Source organism: Schistocerca gregaria, chromosome 2, assembly GCF_023897955.1.
Source record: "Schistocerca gregaria isolate iqSchGreg1 chromosome 2, iqSchGreg1.2, whole genome shotgun sequence".
Classification (NCBI taxonomy): domain Eukaryota; kingdom Metazoa; phylum Arthropoda; class Insecta; order Orthoptera; family Acrididae; genus Schistocerca; species Schistocerca gregaria.
Genome location: NC_064921.1, coordinates 582,094,658 through 582,117,701, shown reverse-complemented (window position 1 = coordinate 582,117,701; position 23,044 = coordinate 582,094,658). Strand labels below are relative to the sequence as shown.

Genomic DNA, 23,044 nt, shown 5'->3' with positions numbered 1-23,044 from the left:
GGGTCGATATTTGTTTCCCTTGCGGTTCATGGGATCCCAGTGGAGCGATCTCAATTCTGTCTACTCCATATGAGACAAGTGTACCATCAGGTAGTGCCTGCACCCACCCAGCAAAGACTGCTGAGTTGGTCAGTCTTCTCCTTGTGTAATGAGGTGGCCTTCCATTCTGCGTGTGGGATTGGAATAGTCTCTGTCCACAGCCGGAGACACTGTTCCAGGAATGGATCAGATTCATTATGCCATTCTCTGTCATCTGTGTCATGAAGTCAAAGGAAAGCTCCTATCTTGGTCCATCAGATCTCGTGTGATGGAAAGTGTCCCCCAGTTGGATATTCCATTGTGGAAACCAGGCAAGGACCCTAACAGTTACCCCAAGTGTATCCCTTATCAGTTGTTGGGTAAGACTTTCAAGCGCATGGTTGCCGCCGTTTCGTCTGGGTCCACAAGTCCCAAGGTCACCTGTGCCACTCCTGGTACAGTTGCAGGATTCTTTCTTACTAGAAAACCATATGGTTTTTGACCTCAAAAAAGCATATGGCACCACTAAGAGGTGCATCAACCTTCACCAGTCATGAATGGGGATACATGATCATCCACTTAGTTCTTAACCAATCCTTTGTTGAGGAGAATGTGTTAGGTATGATGTTGGTGATGCCTTGTCTTATTGTTATATTCAGGAGAATGGGGTCCCCCAAGGCTGTGTACTCAGTGTCACACTGTTTGCAGTTGCTATCAGTGGCATCTCCTCCACATTCAGAAACCATATTAAATGCTCTCTGTTAGTGGATGACTTTGTAATCTTCTCCTCTTCCTCCAACCTTAAGGCGACAATGAAACTGCTATAGCTGACAACCAGGAGGCTGGAAGCTTGGGAAACAAACTCCTTTTAGGTTCTCACCAGAGAGGACTGGAAGTCAATTTTTACCATGCTTGTCACTATTTCAACCAACCAGTGCTCACAAGGGGAACAATATTGTACATTTCAAGGAAAATGTGTAGGTTTTGGGCCTACTATTTGACTCAAAATTATCCTGGCTGTTGCATCTGAGAGACCTATGAACAAAGGGCTTCAATTCATTGAATGTTTTGAAATGCCTCTGCAGAAAGGCTTGGGGAGCCAATAAGTCCCACTTGTCAAATCCTGTTAGATTGTGGTAGTGTGGTTTATGGATCAGCTTGTATTTTGTACTTCAGGATGTTGGTTGCTGTCCACCACAAGGGCATTCATATTTTGATCAGAGCATTTTCAGCTATGTCTGCAAACACGTGTGCAGAGGCTGGTGAACCACTGCTCTATATTCAGTGGCACCTTCTTCTGGTTTGACACCCTGGAAATCTCTGTTGCCTGTCATTGGCATCTAGTGTGGTGATCTACCACAACTTTGAGCAGCTGTTCGGTAATTGTCCCCATGCAAGCATGCCGTTCAGGTTACATGCTACTGATTGAATCAAGAATCTAAATATATCAGACTTCTGAATAGATGGCTAGAGATGGAACAAATTTACACCTTGGCGTATTGAAAAACCCAAGAGCTTGACACAGTACAAGAAAACTTGGACTGCAGATTATGTTTTTACAACTGTGTTTCCATTTTTAAGTACATACTGTGACCACAGTTTTATGTTTGTTTATATGGATGGATCCCAGAAAGAGGATGCTCTCAGTTGTTAAGCTGATCTCTCTGATGCGGTTTTCCAGGATAACTTACAGTCATAATGCTGAGTTATATAGTGTTATGATGGCACTGGAGTAGATTCATAGGCATCATAGACCAAGGTATCTCTTCTGTTCTGACTCGCTTATTGCACTACAAGTGGTCCACAAAATGTATCTGGTAGACCAGTTGATTCAGCTCATCTTTGACTACTTACCCTGGCTCCAAAGCTATGGGAAGGAGGTGGTCTTTTGCTGGGTACCAGGACACTTATCTATACATGGAAATGACACAGCTGACAAGCAGCCAGCGAAGCATTTTGGGATGGTACTGCATGTCTGTGTGCTGTCCCCTTGCATGCTGTCCTCTCATAATCTGACAGACAAATTTTGCAACAGTGAAAAACTGAATGGTTGGAGGTGTTGGAAAACAAACTGTAATCACGCAATTCGACCACACAGACATGATAGACATTGTGCCAACCTCGCTGATGATGTGCGTATGACATGGCCCATTAACACACGGTTTCCTCCTCTGACATGAGAATTGACCACTGTGTGAAGTTTGTGGTATGCTACTTTTGGTTCAGCATATTTTGGCTGTGTGTGTCTTGTGTGCTGATGTCAGAGCAATGCTATGTTTGGCTGGAAATCTGCCAACCATCCTTGCCGACACTGACAGCAATGTTACACGGGTTCTGAAATTTTGTAGACTCAGTCCTCATTGTTAAAGTGCTGGGTATGAAATAAATGGATAAAAACTACTCTTCATGTGAGGAGTCTCTCCCACCAAACCCTACAAGAATGACGTGCTGAGTTTTCATCAGGACGGTGATGACAATGATGTTGAATGTCTTGCTTCCAAAATAATCATCATGATAAAAAATAAAAACATCTGGATTTCATTGTGTTTTCAAACAGGTTATTAAACATTTTTTCCCAAATAGTAAGCCCTGTCTTATCGGAAATATGTAATGCATCATTAGCTCTGGGCATTTATCCACAGAAATTGAAGTATGCTGCTGTTAAACCCCTATTTAAAAAGGCTGATAGGAGTGATATCGACAACTACAAACCTGTTTCACTGCTGACATCACTTTCCTGAAGTTTTGAAGAGGTGATGTGTTCTAGAATAGTACCTCATTTGAGCAGTTGTCAACGGGTGCTTCTTGTAGTTAACGACAACTCGGCACTTCGTCTTCACGTCACCAGTGGAGGAATTACTGGTCTGCTGATGTCTTTGAACCGTTTACCATACTATAAAAGTAAAAAACAATTCCAGTTTGGACTTATTGTTTTGGTTTCATTACACTACAAGACCACTGATGTTCCACACTTACTTAACTCTGTGCGTTCCTTCCAGCATGAATTCATCAGTTTCTTAAAATGGCACTTTCCAACTCCAAAGCACATATATTGCTGTTCAGATGGATGTGTTGTCAAATACAAAAACAAAAAGAATTTAGTGAATAGTCTCACTACCAGGAAGATTTTGATGTTACACAGAATGCCTTTTATTTGCTACAGCACACTGTTAAGGCTTCATTATTGGGATGAAGGGACTGTAAAGAGATTAGCGGCACTAACCAGCCTCGAGTGACGTCAGGAAAAGCATATCTTGACACCATGACAACTGTTTCAGTGGTGCGGAGAAAATACTGCTTCATTGTTTTGCTCCATACATCGGCTTCCCATGATGAAGACGACATTGTGTGACTTTCCAAGCAGCTAGCCCATTAAGTTGTGGCTGTCTGTGACTGGCAAGGTGCCATGATGTGAGTGTACAATATGAGTCAGAGATGGCTTGGGCAGAGTGGCCGGGTGGTTGCAGCAAGCCTTAAGTGCAGGATGGGTGGTGGTGGCAGTAGCAGCAAGCCAGCAGTGGGAAATCCCAGTAGTGATGGAATTTAGCCGGCCGAGGTGGCCGAGCGGTTCTAGGCGTTACAGTCTGGAACCGCGTGACCGCTACAGTCGCAGGTTCGAATCCTGCCTCGGGCATGGATGTGTGTGCTGTCTTTAGGTTTAAGTAGTTCTAAGTTCTAGGGGACTGATGACCTTAGAAGTTGAGTCCCATAGTGCTCAGAGCCTTCTTTTTGATAGAACTTAGGTGGTGTGTCCACTGAGTGAGTTAAGATGGCCCCAGTGAATTGTAATATTTACTGAAAATATTTTAACATGTCCTACTATGAGAAAACTAGACACCATATGATTTGCTGTGGTGAGACAAGCTCATTGCAAAAGTCATAAAAATATTTACAGTCATGCAAGGTACTTGTATGAGGCACTTTTTAAAAGCTCTTGATACCAGCAATGAAGTTAACAAGTTGTGTTTATTGCAAACAAGTTAGTAAACATTTATAAACAATTTATTTAATAATATGTGGAAATGTGCCTCAATTAAGATTAATCCACATAAACACACTTAATTAAAACTAGTATGGAAATCTCAGTTTGACTCCATTGATTTCTATGTTATTCAACTATAGTTTGAAATTACATTGTATTTAAAACTGTTTTGACTAGCATCAAACTGCACTGCCTTAATATGTAAAAGTTGTTGTTTTGACTGGTTGGGTTTCAATGGCAGATGTGGCGAGTAAATGCCTTAATGTTTTATTAGTATAAAATCTGGATTTAAATATTTTCTTACAGAGTCTCAAACTGACCGAGAATATTTATCATGTATTGTAAAATGTGTGTATGTAAAGGTTAAGTACAGATTTCTTGAAAGGTGGTCATGCTATAAGACAATGTATTGATTAACATTGTAATCAAGTGATCGAGGTTTTAAATAAGCATGCTGAGCAGAGTTATGGGTCTTTTGTGAAGTTGTTATTGTCTGTAAATGCTCTGCTTGCACAATGTAATTACATTTTACTTTGCTACTTTAAATTATAATTCAGTTAACTTGTCATTTTGATGAGAGACCACCATTCACATACAATTGTGTTGCTATTGTGAATAAACTTTCGATGAAAAGTCTTAAACAACTCATTGTACACATTGTCATCCTATGTTCTCGTATATTTACCTTTAGTTTTAATTATTTATTGACTATTTGGTGTTTCATATAGCTACTGCTGATACTTGTAAAATGGCTTCATGGTTATGTAGTGCTTCAATTTGGGCTTAAAAGCTACAGTGTAAGACCAGCTCCTATTTCTACAGCTAGCTACACTGTAATATCATGTTGTACAGTGCCCACAGCGAGCTATTTGTCTCATCCAGTGTCTAATAGTACCAAACAGCCAGTCAGGTTTACAATTAGGGCAATTTCAGGTACCCATAAGCCGTAATAATGTCAACAAATGTATAGTGAAGAAGGGCATATTCTATTTTGTGAATTAGTAGAGCTGAGCCAGTGATTACTTTGGTAACAAAAGGCTTTTAAAAGTCATGCATGGATTTGTTGCCTGTATATATGACAATCATTGGTGGGTTGCTTGTGTCTTACTAACTTACAAAGGAACAAATGGACAGGCCAGCATCTCCATCTGCAAGGACCATCACCACCATTTGTGTTACATGCTAAACCAGACATTTGTGTTATCATTAGATATGACATTCTCACAAGATTCGATACAATAGCACCAACTGGAAAGATACTTAATCACCTTGCATCAGATATGGCGAACATTAACCATTTAATGTTTGATGTTTTGTAGCTACTTTTTATTGCGTCTTCATGGGAGCTGCACTGTAGATGGTTTATAATACATTGCAGTGAAATAAACCATATTTTTATACAACATTATTTACAATTTATACTTTTCAATAATTTAGTTTATACTTACGAGCTAATTACCAATTTTTGAAAAGGGAATGATGTAGACAAAATAAATTTTTTGGCATGGTGACTGTGTTGTGCCATCTAGATATTTACTATTTTTATAGTGACACCCTTGAGGAATAGAATAAAATTTTGTGGGGAAATTGAAGGTGGGTTGTTTTGAGATATTCAAGATCAAATATCAATGATTGACCTTGCATATGAAAATTCTTAGAAACCTACAATGCCACATTTCAATATAAAGCTCAACTCATTAACTTTTCAGTGATATACGTTTCATTGCTGTATCTGGATTAGACACACAAATTGTAGTCATTTGTATTGAGACACATGTGCACATTTCACAAAAGTTCCAAACAGAGCTGGAGAATAACTTTTTTCGCAGTTGTCATATACCTCTGCAAAGTTTTTGTCTTTTATCTGATTATTGAATACACAGAATTTGGAAGAAATCCAGGATAGTCCGGTTGAAAATGTTGGTTTTCTGTATTGAACTGGCATTGAATTACTCTGTTGTGACATTTTTTAGGTAACTCCCAGTTCATATCAGCACTGAAATTTAGTATGTGGCAACTACAAATGGAAAAAAATCGCAGCAAATTTTGAAATGACAAGTCTGACCACTCTGTTATGAGTGAGGAAGCATAGAGGTAAGACACTGGACTCGTATTCAGAACAACAATGGTTCAAATCCCTAACTGGCCAACTGGATTTAGGTATTCATTGGTTTACCTAAATTCTAAGATGGTTCATCCTTACCCAATCAAAGTCTGAGCTTCCTCTATAATGACCTAGTCAGTGGCAGGACATTAAACCCTAATCAGTCTTAAGTCTTTTGGTTGTTCCTTCCTTCCTTATCTAGGTTTCAGAGAACAATAGGGTTTATGCAAAAATTAAAAATAAAACGAAGAAAATTAAAATCATACCATATTTGTCCATTAGCTTCAAATTCTCTTTACCTAGATTAAAGTATTGAAATTTGCTTTTAACTACATTGTTGTAAACAGGTCTCACACGGAAACATCACCAACTTATACTCATATATTAAGGAGGAAAAAGAGTTCTCTGCTCCAGCAATCTATCCCATGTGAAAATTATTCCAACCTCAATATTTTAATAACATTCTTATATTGATATTATGCAGCTATATGAGATGTAATTGAAAAGAAACAGGAATTGTTTTTAATGTTGCAGGTTTTATATGTCAGATTTAAGTTTTTTTTTCTATCTTATTGGTACATATGTTTCTGATGACTGTTTGCAGCTACAGTTACACAGTTTTAACATATGCTTTAGTCAGTCAATGTATACTTTGACTTATTCCCGTCCCTAAAGAAGGGAGCCATAGAAAATAATGGATATGTGAGAGAGTATATGGGCGAATGATTGAATGAATGAATGAATTAATTCATTAATCTATGTACTTGTAAGAAAGTTGCCTGCATGTACTTGTATATGGCGGAACATGGTTGCTGTAAAACGTTGTTGCATACATGACCAATGGATTAATGAACCAAATACTTTTTGTTTCAGAGTGAAAGCTCCACTGCAAGTGACCTGAAAAACATGCTGATAGCATTAAAATTTCCAAAACCTCCAGCAAATATTACTCCAGCGCTTTTATTTGGAAAAGTTGAAACAAAGGTATTTCTTTTAAATGGAACCTTTAGTTCTTATATAATTTTTGTCTGCACATTACTTTAGTGGATGTTGCAAGATGGTTGTATATCAGTTACTTTTTGAACAGTTATGACAGGCATGACAGTATTGTTCAGTTGGTATTAATACACCCTATGTCAGTTTTCCATTAGTTAAATATGATGATTTTGTGCAGTGACCAACTATCATTATTACTGTTTCACCAGTCAGTTTTCTGCTGTTCAATTCTCCATTAAACTGAAAGGGATTTAACCTGGTGAAAATGTTATTTCATAAATACGATCACTGTTACCAGGCAAAGTGAAAAACAGGAAGTTGATTTGCTAGCCATGATTCAGTTGGGAGAGGTATACCATTACTTAGCTCCAATCATGATTAATCAGCCAGTTCCAGGGGAAACTACAGTTCAGTGGACTTTGAACCACAAAGTGCCTTGTCTGTTTTCACTATACACGTAATTGCCAGAGGTGAAAGAAGTGAAAACTGACAGGGGGGAAAAAAAATTGTTGTGCCAACCAGAGATTGAATCCCAAGTGTATAGATTTGTAGCCTGGCACCCTTTGACCTACCAAGCCACACATTTAATATAGGCCTAAACAAAATAAAAATTGAATTAGATCAATGGAAATGATATTAATACCCCCTACACAAGTGGCCATATAAATCTGGGATTTTAATGCCTGCTTGACTAATTTTTTTATTTTGGGGGGAGCAGAAGAGATTAGAATGTCTCCAGTCTGATGTATAAATCTTGCAATGGAAATTAAGTAGTAGAAGATGTTGATGGTTGCCAATGAGCTACCAAAGCCTAGATTGAGTTTAATTAGTTTGCTTACAGGATGCATCCATTAATACATGTTGTTTCCAATCACCAATGTATGCTTAATGTTATCATTCTGAGAGAATTTCAGACTTAATGAGACTTAGCAACATAATTTTAAATTTCATGAATAAAACTTCTTAGTAGAGTAGTTATTTATTGTTTCAAAAAAAGTCTTATACAGTTCCAGAAAAGAGCAAGGCACAGCAGGAAATTACAACTCAGAAATTTTCTTTCCACTGCACCTTGTTTGTCTTTTGACACAGCTCACTGATCTTAGTTTCTGTAACTGTGGAGTAGCTTATTAGTCAATGTCTCTGTTTACTATCCAGTGTTGATCATCAGTAGCAAAGTCTTCATGTTTTCTAATAATGTATGAAAAAGCAGTGACCCTTATTAGACAATTAGTTTCATCACTGAAGTTTATTGTAAGCTAGTACCCCGAGGTTGTCCCACAACAAAATACTGAAGTTCAGACTGAACCATTTAGACTATATGGTAAAAAAAGTTCCACACTTTGTCTTAATGTTGGGGGAAATTGTAGGTTAATACTTGTGAACAGAAATTATCATTCTTAACCAGGAATTTATCATGCATGTATACGACATACATTCAACTGTAATTCTTTTTGTACTAAGTTACCAAAATAAGATACAGATTACTTTCCTTGCTCTATAAAATTTGTAAGAGTTAAATTCAGTAATAGTTCCATTTGCAACTAAGTATACTGATAAAGTAATCCACCTTCTAGGGTGGAGGGTTTAATGTGTTGCAGAGTGGCTGGCTTCTCCATTTTTATTTTCATGGTGAGCCAGCCATGGTAACCTGCTTTGTTGTTTTAATCTCTTCATCCCGTTTCTTGTGTTTCTATGGTTTTCTTGTCCCCTTTTGTCCGTTTACAATTTTGTTGCCCTTCATCGTTCTTGCAGTTTTTCCCCTTCATTCCTTTTTGAGTTGTCAGTCTCTTTTGTTTTATTCTCATACCTGTGACATTGTTTTATTTGGAACAAGGGACTGATGACCTTGTAGTTCAGTCCCTTTCCTCCTCTTTTCATCCAACCAACCAACTGTAACTTGCAAATTTTTGCATTGAAACATACTATCAGGTTTCACTCTATTCGGACATGGACAAAATTGTGAAATACAGTATAACATATTATGATGCCTTATGCAAACTTGAGGGAGCCATTGGAATTTTGTTGTAAAATTCACTGCTTAACAAATATATTTCAGTGTGTACCTTCACTACGAGCTGTTGCTGCAGGTAAGGCATGACTAAACAGTGCTCCATTAGTTTGTGCTCTCCAATCATGTTTCTGTCTGGTGCACCATATGCAGAATGGGATGAGACCAGAGGATGAGGAGGAAAGAGTACTGTGGCCATGTTACATGCTCACAAGTTTGCTGGCTATATGAATTGGTGTATATGTGGTGACGCAAAAGTCGCTGGACACAGAGAACTGATTTAAACAAGATTGAATTTAGGTTTCCATACAAATACAAACAATACTTACAATTATTTTATATGTTCAAAGTGTTTTCCATCTCCATTAATTCATCTTTGAAGTCTTTGTGGAGTACTGTTACATACTCTTTGGCATAGTGCTTTATCACTGTCCAAATTGTGAAATGCATTGTGTATAGATCTTTAGTTCAACAATGGTCTGAGGTTATTGAGAATAAACAGAGTCCTTGATGGCTCCCCATAGGAAAAAATCCGTAGACATGGTATCTGGTGAACATGGAGGCATGTCAATATCTGCCCTTCGACCAATCACGTTTCTGTGGAAAGTTTAGTTTAAACAGTCGTGGAAAGCAGTGGCATAATGTGTTGAAGCACCATTGTGTTGAAAGTAAATTTCTTGAGAGTTTTCAGCACATCATAATTACGTAAATGTGGAATGTAAACTTTAAACTTCTGTTTGGTAACATTCTTTGCTCCGATCTTCGTGATAAATCCAGCTCAGTTGCTAATTGTCTGATTTTCACTGGGTCACAGTTAAATGTACCAGCAATTTTCCTCTGTAGTGACTGTTGTTGGCTGACCAGATCTTGGTGCATCCATAACTAATCCATGTTCTTCAAATCTATCTCACATGTCGTACACTTTTTGTCTCGACAGTGGTTTTGATGTAAAGTGTAATCCCCAATCATTAACAACTTCAGTAGCACCACTCTTATAAAAGGTGTTTAATGCAAAAATCCTTTCTTCTTTCTTTAACGTCGTGACAGTTCGGAAAACTACTACTGTAAACGTGTCTCACAGATCACGCATTCAACAACTCACTTGTCTGATTATTGTAACAAACTGTCCACCAACTTTTTCACCACACTGTATAATATTTAAATTGTGTGTTGAGCTTACTATGTTGTCTACGAACTTGTCCTCATTGTTACACCATGCAAAACACTTAGTATGTACAGGAAGAACACTCATAGAAATGCCATTAGTGTACCAGTCACAAAAGTGGTATGTTGGGTTTCTCTTGTAATTTTCAGTGTTTCTGGAGATGACAACAAAAGAGGACAAGCATCTCTGTTGTCCTTGGTGTATTGTTAAACAGGCTTTTGTTGTTGTTGTTGTTGTCAGTTATATGAATTTTGTAAACCTCAAAGTGCAAGAGGTGAAACATTGAACCATAGATATGAAAGACAAAACTGATACTTCCAGTGAAAAATCAAACCTATTGAAAAAGAAACACTCAAGATGTGTAACACTTCTTGGAAATCACTTTCTATTAATGAGCACAGCAAAAGGATCCATCTCATACATTGAGATTCCAGAGGACATCAATAACAACCATGAATGGGTGTATCTGGCTTAGTGGACAAGGGTTAAATAAATTAAATTTTAAGATATTATTTCTAGAACTAGGAGTTAATGAAGAGAGCCATTTTTCCTGTGCCCTCCAGTGTCAACAGCAGTAAAGCAGTAATTATTATCACAAGCAGGTTCAGGTTTTGACAGGTCAGTCACACTTGTAATTATAAAACAATGAGCTGGTTTGTTTGGGATGAATAATTCACTTGCTTTCTATTAATTGAGCCTACACAATTAAGGAAATTATCTACTTGGGTAAGCCAACAGCTGTTGTTTCCCACTTTTCTTGTTAACCACTTATTTCATAAAGTGTTTCATGTTATATTTTAGGTATTTGCATACAGTTAGAATTATTCCAGGTCAGGTCAAAATTCCTATCCAGGACATGTATTCCAAATCAGTAAGAGTTGCCTCCATTCACATGTCAGCAGTTTTACATAAATTTTGAAAACTGACAGAACATTCTTGGGGAACAGATCTGCCATTACTGGTTTTAAATGGAATGTTATTATCCGTCTTGAGTGCATTAATTTTTAAAAGGCCTAATCTTGGTTCAACATGAACCATCCTCTGTGATCTGTAGGCAACAGTAAGATAAGTTGTATTGATTAATTACGGTCTTTTGCAACTGTAATGAAAATCTTAATAAGACCAAACCCATTTCGCTTTATTCTAAAGCACCTTCAATGGTCACTTTAACATTATGGTTTTTTCTCATACAATTTGTTTGCTAGGATCGTGAACAGTTTACACGCTTTATGTACTATTATAAACAGTGTTAATCGTTTTCTTAGTTTTTTGTTGTTTCTTTCATTCTTCCTGTTCTTCCTTGTGTCTGTGTTGGATCTTAGCACACAGCACTTTCAACTACACTAAATATATTCACGTTTTTGTGTTGTGAAGAAAACTGTGCTTGCTATTATGTGTGTTTTGTTTTGCTGCTGTGGGGTGCATTCATCTTTTGTTTGTTTTGGTAGTTGCAGGAATGTCTGCTATTGTTCTACGAATGTATTTTCCAACTACAGCAATAGCAAAACAAAACACATGAAATAGCAAGATGTCAGTAGTTCTTCACAGCGGAGAAATGTGTGCTAAAATCCAACACGTACATGTGGAAGTAAACAACAAACAAACCATGAGTAATGATGAGAATTAACGCTGTGTGTAGTAGTTGTTCACGACCCTAGAAAACCGAATTGTAGGAGAAGAAAAATCATTATTATAGTAACCACTGAAGGTAGTTTAGAATAAAGCAAAACACGCTGGTCTTAAGACTTTCCTTACAGTTACAAAAGACTAAACAACATATACAACTTCTGTATTTGCAAGTGCAAAAAGGAGGCTAAAAACAATGAAGACAGCACGTACTGTAAAAATACTCTATGAAGTGCAAAAATGTTGCCATGGCATGCCAGCATCAAACATAATGTGCGCCAGAATGTACCATACTGTATCAATTACAAGAGCAACCCATCCTTCTGTCAATAAATTCACACGTACATCACGTAATAAAATAGTGGTTTTGTAGAATCCATGTTGTTGAAATATTCCATAAGGCTACTGCTTAGAGGTGGCATCTGCTATATTTATCACATTTAGATAAAACACACACACACACACACACACACACACACACACACACACATTGAGTCAATAATAAGTTTTGTTTGATTGATAAGAATGGAAATAATTAAATTATGAAATACTTCTAATTTAAGAGGGGGTGGTCCACACCCTTGGCATTGCTGTAAGCCTGACATCATGGCTTGCTTCCTCATGTGATGGCCGAATTGGTGTTGTGCTGCAAGCCGACCAGTTGTGTGCTGACTATCCCTATTGTCAAAGGGTTGCACAGGAGGACCCCTTCACAAATGTCAGGCACTGCACATGTTCTACCACACACTTTCTCTCACCAGTTGACTTAGACGCATGTAAGCAATAATCATAACATTAGTAAGTCATAAAAATTTAAATAAACATGTGATATAATTCAGTGTGCTTATTCAGGATTACATTCAGATCTTGCTTTTATATAGTGCAAATCTCAAGTTCCTTCAAACTGTCAAGGGATAATCCCTTTTGAGCCATATGTAGGATGTCCATAGTTTGCTCAATGTTCCAACTATACGTGTGCTATCTGAATATTGTTTTAAAGTTCTATCGCGCTTGCCCTACATACTGTGTACTGCAGTCGTTGCATTTGATTCTGTACACACCTGAATCCTGAAACTCATTCCTAATATTACAGATTTTATAACAGAGCTCAAATGTTAACATGTTATTTGTATGAAGACCAATTTTGATATTTGTGTTATGGAAACATCTCTCTGTGTTGTTAGAAATAAGTTAAAGCCATATACCCTTTGTCGTTGTTCTTATCTGCAATGTGACTTAGGCTTACTTGTTTTAGGTGCTCTTCTTCATTTTATTATAAATTTTCACCACCTCCTTGCTCCTTTACCCATTCTCTATGACCACTCGCTTGAGAGCTCTCAGTTTATTCCTGCTTCCTGCTGGTGTAATGGTAATCTTAATAACCTGTCCACGATTGCATTACAATATGCCCAATTGTAGCATGGAGTATGGTATGAATGGTCATTAATACTATCTGTAGATCTATGTTTTCTGAACATGCTAAATTCATATTTTCTATGATTATTAGAGTTAAATCCAAGTAATTTATTGTGATTATCTTCCTCAGTCCAAAGTAAATTTAATTTTTGGTACTGATAACTCTTCATGTACTTTGTTTTCAGTTCATCTTTGTCTCTTCTTTGTCATTAAATCAAATCCTCTCAATACTTCCTGTAATCATGATTTCCTCTTTAATATAAGGATCTCCATCATAGAATTTGTTTTCCAAGGAAAAATAGTTAAAGGAGATATGTGGATGATTAGATTTTATTACACAAAGGAGACAATGTAGCACATAGAATGAGTCCTGAGCACCCAAAACTTAAATTCTCTGTGGACTTTGAAGAGGATAACGGCATAAAGCACTTAAATTTAACCCTAACAAAGAATGACAGAAAACATGAATTTAGCCTAGTCAGTTTATGTACATGTGTAGATGTTATTAATGGGCACTCATGCCACCCTCCATGATGCTAGTGGGTGTACTTCAATGCAGTTATGTACAGGTTATTAATATTGCTGCTAGGCCAGCAGGATGTAAAATAAGAACTGAATGTTTTAAAGCAAGTGACTGTGGCGAATGAGCACAGGAGCAAGGGCATGGTGAAAAGCTATGCATAATAAAATAAAGAAGCAACTAAAATAAGTAGGTTTAAGTCATTTCACAGTTAAGAATAACAACAAAGGAAGATATTTGGCTTTAATTTACAATGGAAGGACTTCTGACAAAATTGTGATACGTTCTTGTAAAGCAAATTTTGAAATTAGTTTCCATACAAGTGACATGTTAAAATTCAAGCTCTGCCCTGAAATCTGTAATTGTAAGAACAAATTTCAGGAGCTTTGAAAAAAGGTTCAGGGAGCACATAAACTCTTGGACCAAAGTGCAACATGAAAGCACTCTGTCATGAATGTTGATCAAAATTTCGACATCCTACACAGGGCTCAAAAGGGATGGTTCCTTAATGTCTTGAGGAATTTGAGATTTATACTCACAAAAAGGAAGAACTGAATCTAATACTGAATGATCAGAGAGAATTCAGTCACTGTACTTATTTCAACATTTATATTGATTTACTAATGTGATGATTGTTACACATGAATCTCCATCCAACACAAACATACACACAAAATTCAAGCTTTCGCAACCAACGGTTGCTTCATCAGGAAAGAGGGAAGGAGAGGGAAAGATGAAAGGATGTGGGTTTTAAGGGAGAGGGTAAGGAGTCATTCCAATCCCGGGAGCGGAAAGACTTACCTTAGGGGGGAAAAAAGGACAGGTATGCGCGCGCGCGCACACACACACACACACACACACACACACACACACACACACACACACACACACACAGAGACATTTGTAAATGCAAAGAGTTTAGGCAGAGATGTCAGTCAAGGCGGAAGTACGAGGCAAAGATCCTCTCTTCCTGTTACCCACCAGGCCTCAACCTCCGCTAATTTCAAGTTGCCGCCCCTCGTACATCACTTGTCACACAACAACTTCTTTGCCTCTGTACTTCCGCCTCGACTGACATGTCTGCCCAAACTCTTTGCTTTTACATGTGTCTGCCTGTGTCTGTATATGTGCGTATGGATATGTGTGTGTGTATGCACAAGTGTATACCTGTCCCTTTTTCCCCCCTAAGATAAGTCTTTCCGCTCTCGGGATTGGAATGACTCCTTACCCTCCCCCTTAAAACCCACATGCTTTTGTCTTTTTCTCTCCTCCCCTCTTTCCTGATGAAGCAACTGAGGGTTGCAAAAGCTTGAAATTTGTGTGTGTGTGTGTGTGTGTGTGTGTGTGTGTGTGTGTGTGTGTGTGTGTGTGTTTTTTATTGTGTCTATCTACCAGCGCTTTCTCGTTTGGTAAGTCACAGCATCTTTGTTTTTCAATATATTTTTCCCATGTGGAATGTTTCTTTCTATTATATTCATATATTTTAATAATGTCTTTTAACCCTAACAAACCTGAGATTTTAATTAAGTACATCCATTCTCACCAAATGAACAAAATTATTTTTAATTCAGTGTTGGTGTTTGTTTTATCCAAATGTGACAATTGTACCAGATGCAATCTGGTACCAATAGCCTTATGGAATATTTTAATAACATAGATTCTACAAAGCCATTATTTTGTGATGTAACATATAAATTTGTTGAAAGTTGGGTGGGTTATTCTTTCACCTACACAGTTGTCTATGATTCTGGTGCATTTTATGTTGGCACAGTATGGTAACATTTTCTATTTCAGAGTATTTGCGATTTAGTTATTTTACGATTGCCACAGATCTGAAGATGGTTCATGCAAAGTCTAAACTGGTTATTTAAAAAATAGTGCACTCAAGACAGATAGTGAATCTGTTTGCTTTACATAAAGATGTTTATGATAAACACCATATCTTTTAAGAAAGATATGCCATTGTAATCAGTGGGAGAACATATTCATTAAAAGGAGAGAGGAAAGACAACATTATAAAGCTGTCCGAATTGAGTACAGTCAGTTGTCTCAAGACAGCAAAGTGAGGAGCAGCTTTGGGGTTCTCTCAGCAGTAGCAGTTGTAAGTACACTCAAATCACAGGCAGTACAGATGCACTCATCTCAGCTATGCCCAGTCCTGGATTTTGAATGGTTATTCCTCTTAAAGTTTTTTACTGCCCCTTCTGTTTCTTGAGTGTTTATCTTTCATGTCAACTGTTCCCAAATTAACATTTAAAAAAAACTAAATATATCTTATGTGGTCAGCAGTGCACTTAAGACAGAAGACTTTACATTCCTGAATATTCTGCTTTCACAGGATCCACAATATGTTTGCTGTCATCCAACCTACTATTGACACAGTATTAGAATTGTGTTTGTTAATGACTCCAAACTGAGCTACTTGTTCCTGTGATAGAACCGAAGAGTTACAGTGAGGAGGATATTTTGTTTTGAAGTAGCTGTTGCTGTTTAAATAGAATCAAACAGAGCTCATTGTTGAACTTCTAATGCCCGCAGGTGGCATCTATTTCAAATCCTCTTGTTTTCCTTATTCGATAACCATTTTATAACACTGTGATTACTTATGTAGTCATCTATCAAGGTGGGATCAGATAAGCAAAGCTATCTTACTGATAACTACAAGTAGCTACTTAACAACTTCATAAGTGATTAAAAAAATGTACTCACCAAGTGTCAGCAGGGGAACACACATAGAAACGGATTTAACATTTACAAGAATCGGAGCCAGTGGCTCCTTCTTCTGGCAGAAGATTTGAAGGGAAAGGAAAGGGGCAAAGGAAAAGGACTGGAGAGGTTTAGGGGAAGGGGTACAGTTCAGAAGTCACCCAGAACTCTGAGACAAAGGAGACTTACCAGACGGGATGAGAAGGAAAGACTGAGTGTTGGGGACTACACTGGTTGAAATTTGAAAACCTGGGACAGGGTAATATGCAAGACAGAGATTACTAGTAAAACATCATGCATGACTTAATAAGAGTGAAAAGCTAAGTGCATTGTATGTAACAGAGATGGGAGGAGACAGTGAAAAATAGACTAGCCAAAAATGAAAGATTGAGGAAACTAAAATGGGGTGAAGAAAGGAGAGTTATCCTGAATAAATGCTGAGACGGAAGAAATTAAATTAGGGCCAGGTGGGTGGTGAGAACCAAGGACATGTTGTAGTGCTAGTTCCCACCTGTGGAGTTCTGAGAAGCTAGTGTGTGGGGCAAGAATCCAGATGGCGTGTATGATGACACTGGCACCAAAGTCATGACTGTCATGTTGTACAATATGCTCTGTAACAGGATATTGTGTGTTGCCTGTATGCACCCTCTGCCTATATCCATTCATCCTTACTGATAAATGGGTGGTACTCACACCAATGTAAAAGGCCAAACAGTGTCCACATAACAGCTGGTATATGACTTGTCATTTCATAGGTGGCTCTCCCTTTGATAGTATATGTTTTACCAGTTACAGGGCTGGAATAGGTGGTGAAGGAGGGTGCATAGGGCTAGTCTTGCAGTGTGGACTATCACAGACATAGGAACCATAGGGTAGGAAGATGGGTGCAGGAGGAGCATATCTATCCATTTAATTATATTATTAAGTTACATTAATGTAATGAATCAGTTCAGGAATTTTATTGAATGATTAATGAGACAGAACACAATTAAAAAAAGATCTTAGTTTTAGCTTTATTAGTTTGTTGCATAGCCTATTCTTCTTTCATATCTGAGCTGCTTGGTTCAGGAAAACTAACTCCATTATTGTATGAATCAGGCAGTAAATTAATGAACATCTTCACAGTAGTTTTAGTTATGTCATGTTCCATGGATCATTTTCCCCATAATTTTATCGATATGATGTGGAACAAGTCAGATTACAAGAGATATATAGTACTAATATTACTGAAATGTTTAGTTCTACACATGCAACTACATTTAGAGGTACTTTTTTTTTTTTTTACCAGTTCTGAAACAGGAACTCGGCCATGGAATAGGAGGAGTTGCCTAAAGGAAATGATTTTAAGCTAGATTTAAAACTTGATCTGCTACCTGCCAGACACTTTAGGTAGAAGTATGGAAATCATTCAAATTACAAATTATTCATAAATGAGCTTCATATTGCCAATAACTTACTGTATCATGCCTACCAGTAATGAATTTATAAAGTTCTGATACCCCAAATCACTTCACAATGTATTGTATGTTGTGAAAACATGATTGCAACACTCTGTCTACTAAACTTTGTGCATTCAAGACTTCCCCCATGTGGTTGTCTTTGGTTTTTAAGTACACAATGAGCTGCCTCCTTTGTAGTTGCAGGGCCCCCATCACAAGTGATTCATATTTTGCTGCACTACCCCACCTTTTGGCCCTCCTACCTTTTTGTCCCAAATGTTAGCAGATGACCCTCACAAAGTTATGTCTGTCCTCAGTTTCCTTCATGAAAGTGGTTGTTGTCCCAGGTTGGAGTACCTAAATTTCCCTCTGGGATTGGAGACCCTCTGTTTAGTGCTGGCATTAGTGTTGGTTATGGAGACCTTGACCTTGTCTCCATATTGGCCATAATCTCCACCTGCCCCCCTTTTTCCTACCTTGTGCCTGTCATCTCCTCCTCTCCCCCCCCCCCCCCCCCCCCCACACACACACACTCTTTCCATGTGTCCCCTGTTGTTTTCCCCATTGTTTCTCACTTCACTGCCTGAATATCTGTGTGCACCGCAACTGTCACTCAACTGACTGCTCCCGGCAGAATGCAAGGAAAGCTGAAGCAACTCCTCACTTTACTGTCAAGATTATTATTATTATTATTAGCTCAACTGTGCGGTTATCAGTGCCCGTACAAATTCCCAACCTTTGCTCAGTCCAATATCTCCACTTACATGAATGATGATGAAATGATAACAAGACTATCACCCAGTCATCTCAAGGCAGGCGAAAATCCCTGACCCCACCAGGAATCGAACCTGGGACCCTGTGCTCAGGAAGCGAGAACGCAACCGCGAGACCACGAGCTACATACTATTGTCAAGAGATACAAGTGCAATAGACAAGGTGTGTAATGTGTTTGACCAGAGAAGTGAACATAAGGAGAAAAGTGACCATGTCCTTTGATGAGGATACTTTGTTATTTTTGATGGAGGGCAGGAACACCATTCCTGAGGGGATCAAACTTCAGGCAGAATGTTGAAATCAGTCAGGTGCTTACTAAATGTAAGCCTTAGTACATTACTGTGGATCAAACTTTACAAAATCCTTGGCACAACACCCACAAAATGTATCAGGCATGGATATTTAATACCCATTTCTTTGACCAGTTGTGTAGTGTGCATCCATGTATAGTTCCAGATGTGCTGTGAATGTTATAACTAACCCCCACCTAATTCATAGCTTACATGGTTGAAAAGCAAAAATAACTAAAATTTCTTTCAGCAATATTACAGAAAGGGAAGTTATATTGTTTCATCTGACAAAAACTGATCTCGTTTATTTAATAGGATTTTTGTCTCTTTAGGTAATTGAAGAGAAAATACAACTCATTTGTTTAAATAAAACTTTCTTTATAGGGCATATTTTGATATTGGACTGAATTTATCTTCTGCTATTTACTTGAGTTTGGTCCAAATTAGCACCTGCTCTGTGTGGTTGCTTTAAGATAGCATTGAAATGGGTAAAGAAATTTATACAAGGTCGCCTATATAAACATAGGACTTCTAATACTACCGATAAGTAAAACAGGTTGTCATTTGAAGCCACTGAGTTACAATCAGTCAAGAATGCCAATTAGTGTCCACACTTCCACATAAAGCGTCAGCTAGTAAAATTACTAAGACCAAAACTATTTCTTAAAAACACTTCACTTGGGGTGATTGACTACTTGAATGAAAAATGATACTTTTTATGGTGATACTTCCACATATCAGGTCAAAGTGTTAAGGGGAGAGAGAGAGAGAGAGAGAGAGAGAGAGAGAGAGAGAGAGAGAGAGAGAAGTCAGATAGGAATCGTTGTTTTCTAATCATTACATGAAAAACAAACTCGGCACGATAATGAACATTAAATAATAGTTTCTTTGGCTTATGATTATATTTATTTGATAAATGGCTATGTTATCTAAGTGATTGTAGGCAACAGCTTAAAAGAACAACTGGCTAAAAATAGTAAAAGGATTGCCATGATGTCAATTTGTGGGACTGTCACACACCTCTATACCTACTTTACTTAAAAGAGTCAGAAATATTGTTTTTACAATCTGTTGTTTTAAGACCGAAAACATGGCCGAAGCAGGCCTTTATCTATTTATTGTCTGTGCTGTTAGCTAATTTCAGCCATTGGTCATTTTCAAATACTTATCACAAGTCTTGAGCTTCATATATGGTTTCTCTAAGTAGTCAGTATATATGTAACAGCACACATCATTTTCATGTGCATGTGTTGTACAAATACAATCCCGCACTTCTGGATTGTATTGATGCTACACATGCACATGAAAACGATGTGTCATAATGTATGTACTGGCTATTTAGCCAAATATTATGTGATGCTTGAGTTTTGTGATAAGTGCTTGGAAAAGAGACAGGCAGTCAAAATTAGCTAATAGAACAGACAGTAAATAGATTAGTCTTCTTGGACCGCATTTTCATTCTTAAAAGAACATATTGTATTACAAGCATTCCGTATCATCTGGCACTTATGTATAAGCAAAGATGTTAACAAAGTGTGTTTTACAATAATGTAGGTATGGAAGCAATGAATTATATAAATTGCTCATGAATTTGCTTCTTTGTGTACATGCAGTTACAGAATTTCTTTCCCTACAGATGAAGGAGGTATTGGCGAAAGCATCTCCTGAATTAATTGGGAAGCCATTATTCACAGGTGTTCTATCGGATAAACAGTGGCACATCCTAGCTAATTTACAGTCTGAAATGCAAGACGAGTATCGTGTACGGAAAGAACTCCTAATAAAGAGATTAGATGTGACTATACAGTCATTTCAGGTTGGTTCCCTTTAATAAACAGCAATGCACTATTCCTTTGTGAAGTTTGTAGCTGAGCTATATCTTAATTTAGTTAATATCTATAGAAACAGTGAGGAATGTACTAATGATTATTTTCAATTTTTAAATCTCATTTTGATGTTTGTAAATAATTGAAAGCAAAAATTAGTGAGAAATAATTAGTTTTATACATAAGATTTAACATACATTACTAGATTTGTGCTTCATAATGAACTGTAAAATACTTCATTTCATTAGCAAGAATGTCATATCAAGAATCACTTGTGAATGTTTCAAAATCTTGAAAGTTAACCATACTTTAAGGAATGGCATATTACAGCAAAATTTGCTGCTGGCCTGTACTATTTGTGTGTAACGTGCTCAAACTCTTTACTTTTATCTTCAGTTTAGTAGTAGTAGTAGTAGTAGTAGTTTGATTCATCCGCAGATCTCTTTTTACAAGGATATAGGACATGTCAAAGTATTTACAAGCTTAGATCAATTTACAATAAGCTAATTCGTATACACATATATTTTCAGACTTCTAGTTAGAGACAATCATTAGATTTTACTCCTGGTATACAATAATTTATTTACAAATAACTCATTAAATAATGTAATGCCACACTATTCACTCATATTTCACTATCAGTCACTGCACACACTATACACACATTGTTTCATAACACTTCACTCACTACATACACACACACACACACACACACACACAGGTGATCCTTGGGCCATTTTCTGTACTGCAAGTTAGTATTGTGCTATGCATAGCTTGAGGGGGGAGAGTCTCTAGAAAGGAAAAAAAGAAGAAAAATAATAAAGTGAAGGTGTTATGTGGAATATTGGATGTTTTATAATCATCATTATTATTATTATTTGTTTGTATAACATTTTTTTATCAAACCCCTACTCTGCTTTATCTAAGTAATCCTTCAATGTATAAAATGTATTGCATAACAGGTACTTTTTATCTGCCTTCTTAAATAAGTGTATTTTTGAAATTTCTTTAATCTCTTTTGGTAATTTATTGTACAGTTTTATTCCTTGGTAGAAAATGCTGTTTTGAGTTTTATGTTTATTTTTTCTTGGTAAATGTAAGTTGAGTCTATCTCTTGTTGCATGGTCATGGACAGAGTTGTTTGTGCAGTAATTGCCAATGTTACTTTTGATGTGTACAACTGACTGGTAAATGTGTTCACATGGAGCAGTTAAAATTCCCAGTGTTTTGAACAGATATTTACAATGAGCTCGACTACTATTTCTGGTTATTATTCTTATGGCTCTTTTCTGGAGTTTGAAAATTGTGTTCATATTTTGTGGATTTGTTCCCCAAAAAAGAATGCCATAGCTAAGAATTGAGTGTACATATGAATAATATGTAACTAAAAGACACTGCATGTTACACACAGATGATAGAATTCTAAGGGCATAACATGCTGATGACATTCTGTTTGCAAGTACCTTTGTGTGTTCGCACCACTTCAGCTGAGAGTCAATATTCATTCCTAGAAATTTTGCATTTGTTACACAGTCTATAGAGGTGCCATCTACATTTAATTTAACATTGTCATTTTTCCTCTTCAAACTGAAGTTCATGGCATTAGTTTTCTTTATGTTTAATGTCAATTTGTTGCTTATTGACCAATCGTAAACTTCCTTGAGAGTTTCATTTGCTTTCTCGGTAAGGAGTTCTCTTGTTCTCTCAGTGACTATAATATTGCTGTCATCAGCGAAGAGAATTTTCTCACCATGAGTAACACTACTGGGAAAGTCATTGATGTATATCAGGAATAGTATTGGTCCTAATATGCTACCTTGTGGAACCCCTATATTAATATGTTTTGGTTCTGATAAGTATTTTACTAAATGTTTAGATCTATTTGAAGTATGTGTTATCTCTACTCTTTGTACCCTAAGACTATTGACTTCATGTTGCAGTATATATTCTGAAAGATGGCAGTCATCAATCTTGTGCCAAGTTATTACCAGTCACTTTACTCAACACAGTTTAAACTAATCTCTTTGTCATTGCTTAGTTGTTACCTAGGACTGCCCCACACATTTGAAGCTTGTAAATTTCCAGTTTTGGCAGTTGAAACATCTTATTTTCACACTTCACTGAGTGCTGAAAACTTGGTGCCATAAAACATAACAAACATGATATTGGAAGTC

At 37.2% G+C, this 23,044-nt stretch overlaps 1 protein-coding gene across 1 annotated transcript in view; it reads left to right on the top strand.

Annotated features, from left to right (window-relative positions):
• LOC126333450 (protein FAM98B-like) overlaps window positions 1–23,044 on the top strand; it is a 51,627-nt gene that overhangs the window by 5,447 nt on the left and 23,136 nt on the right. Inside the window, exons 4-5 of the mRNA XM_049996736.1 lie at window positions 6,978–7,088; window positions 20,681–20,860. Of these exons, the coding sequence (XP_049852693.1) occupies window positions 6,978–7,088; window positions 20,681–20,860 (291 nt within the window). The remainder of the gene's footprint in view (window positions 1–6,977; window positions 7,089–20,680; window positions 20,861–23,044) is intronic.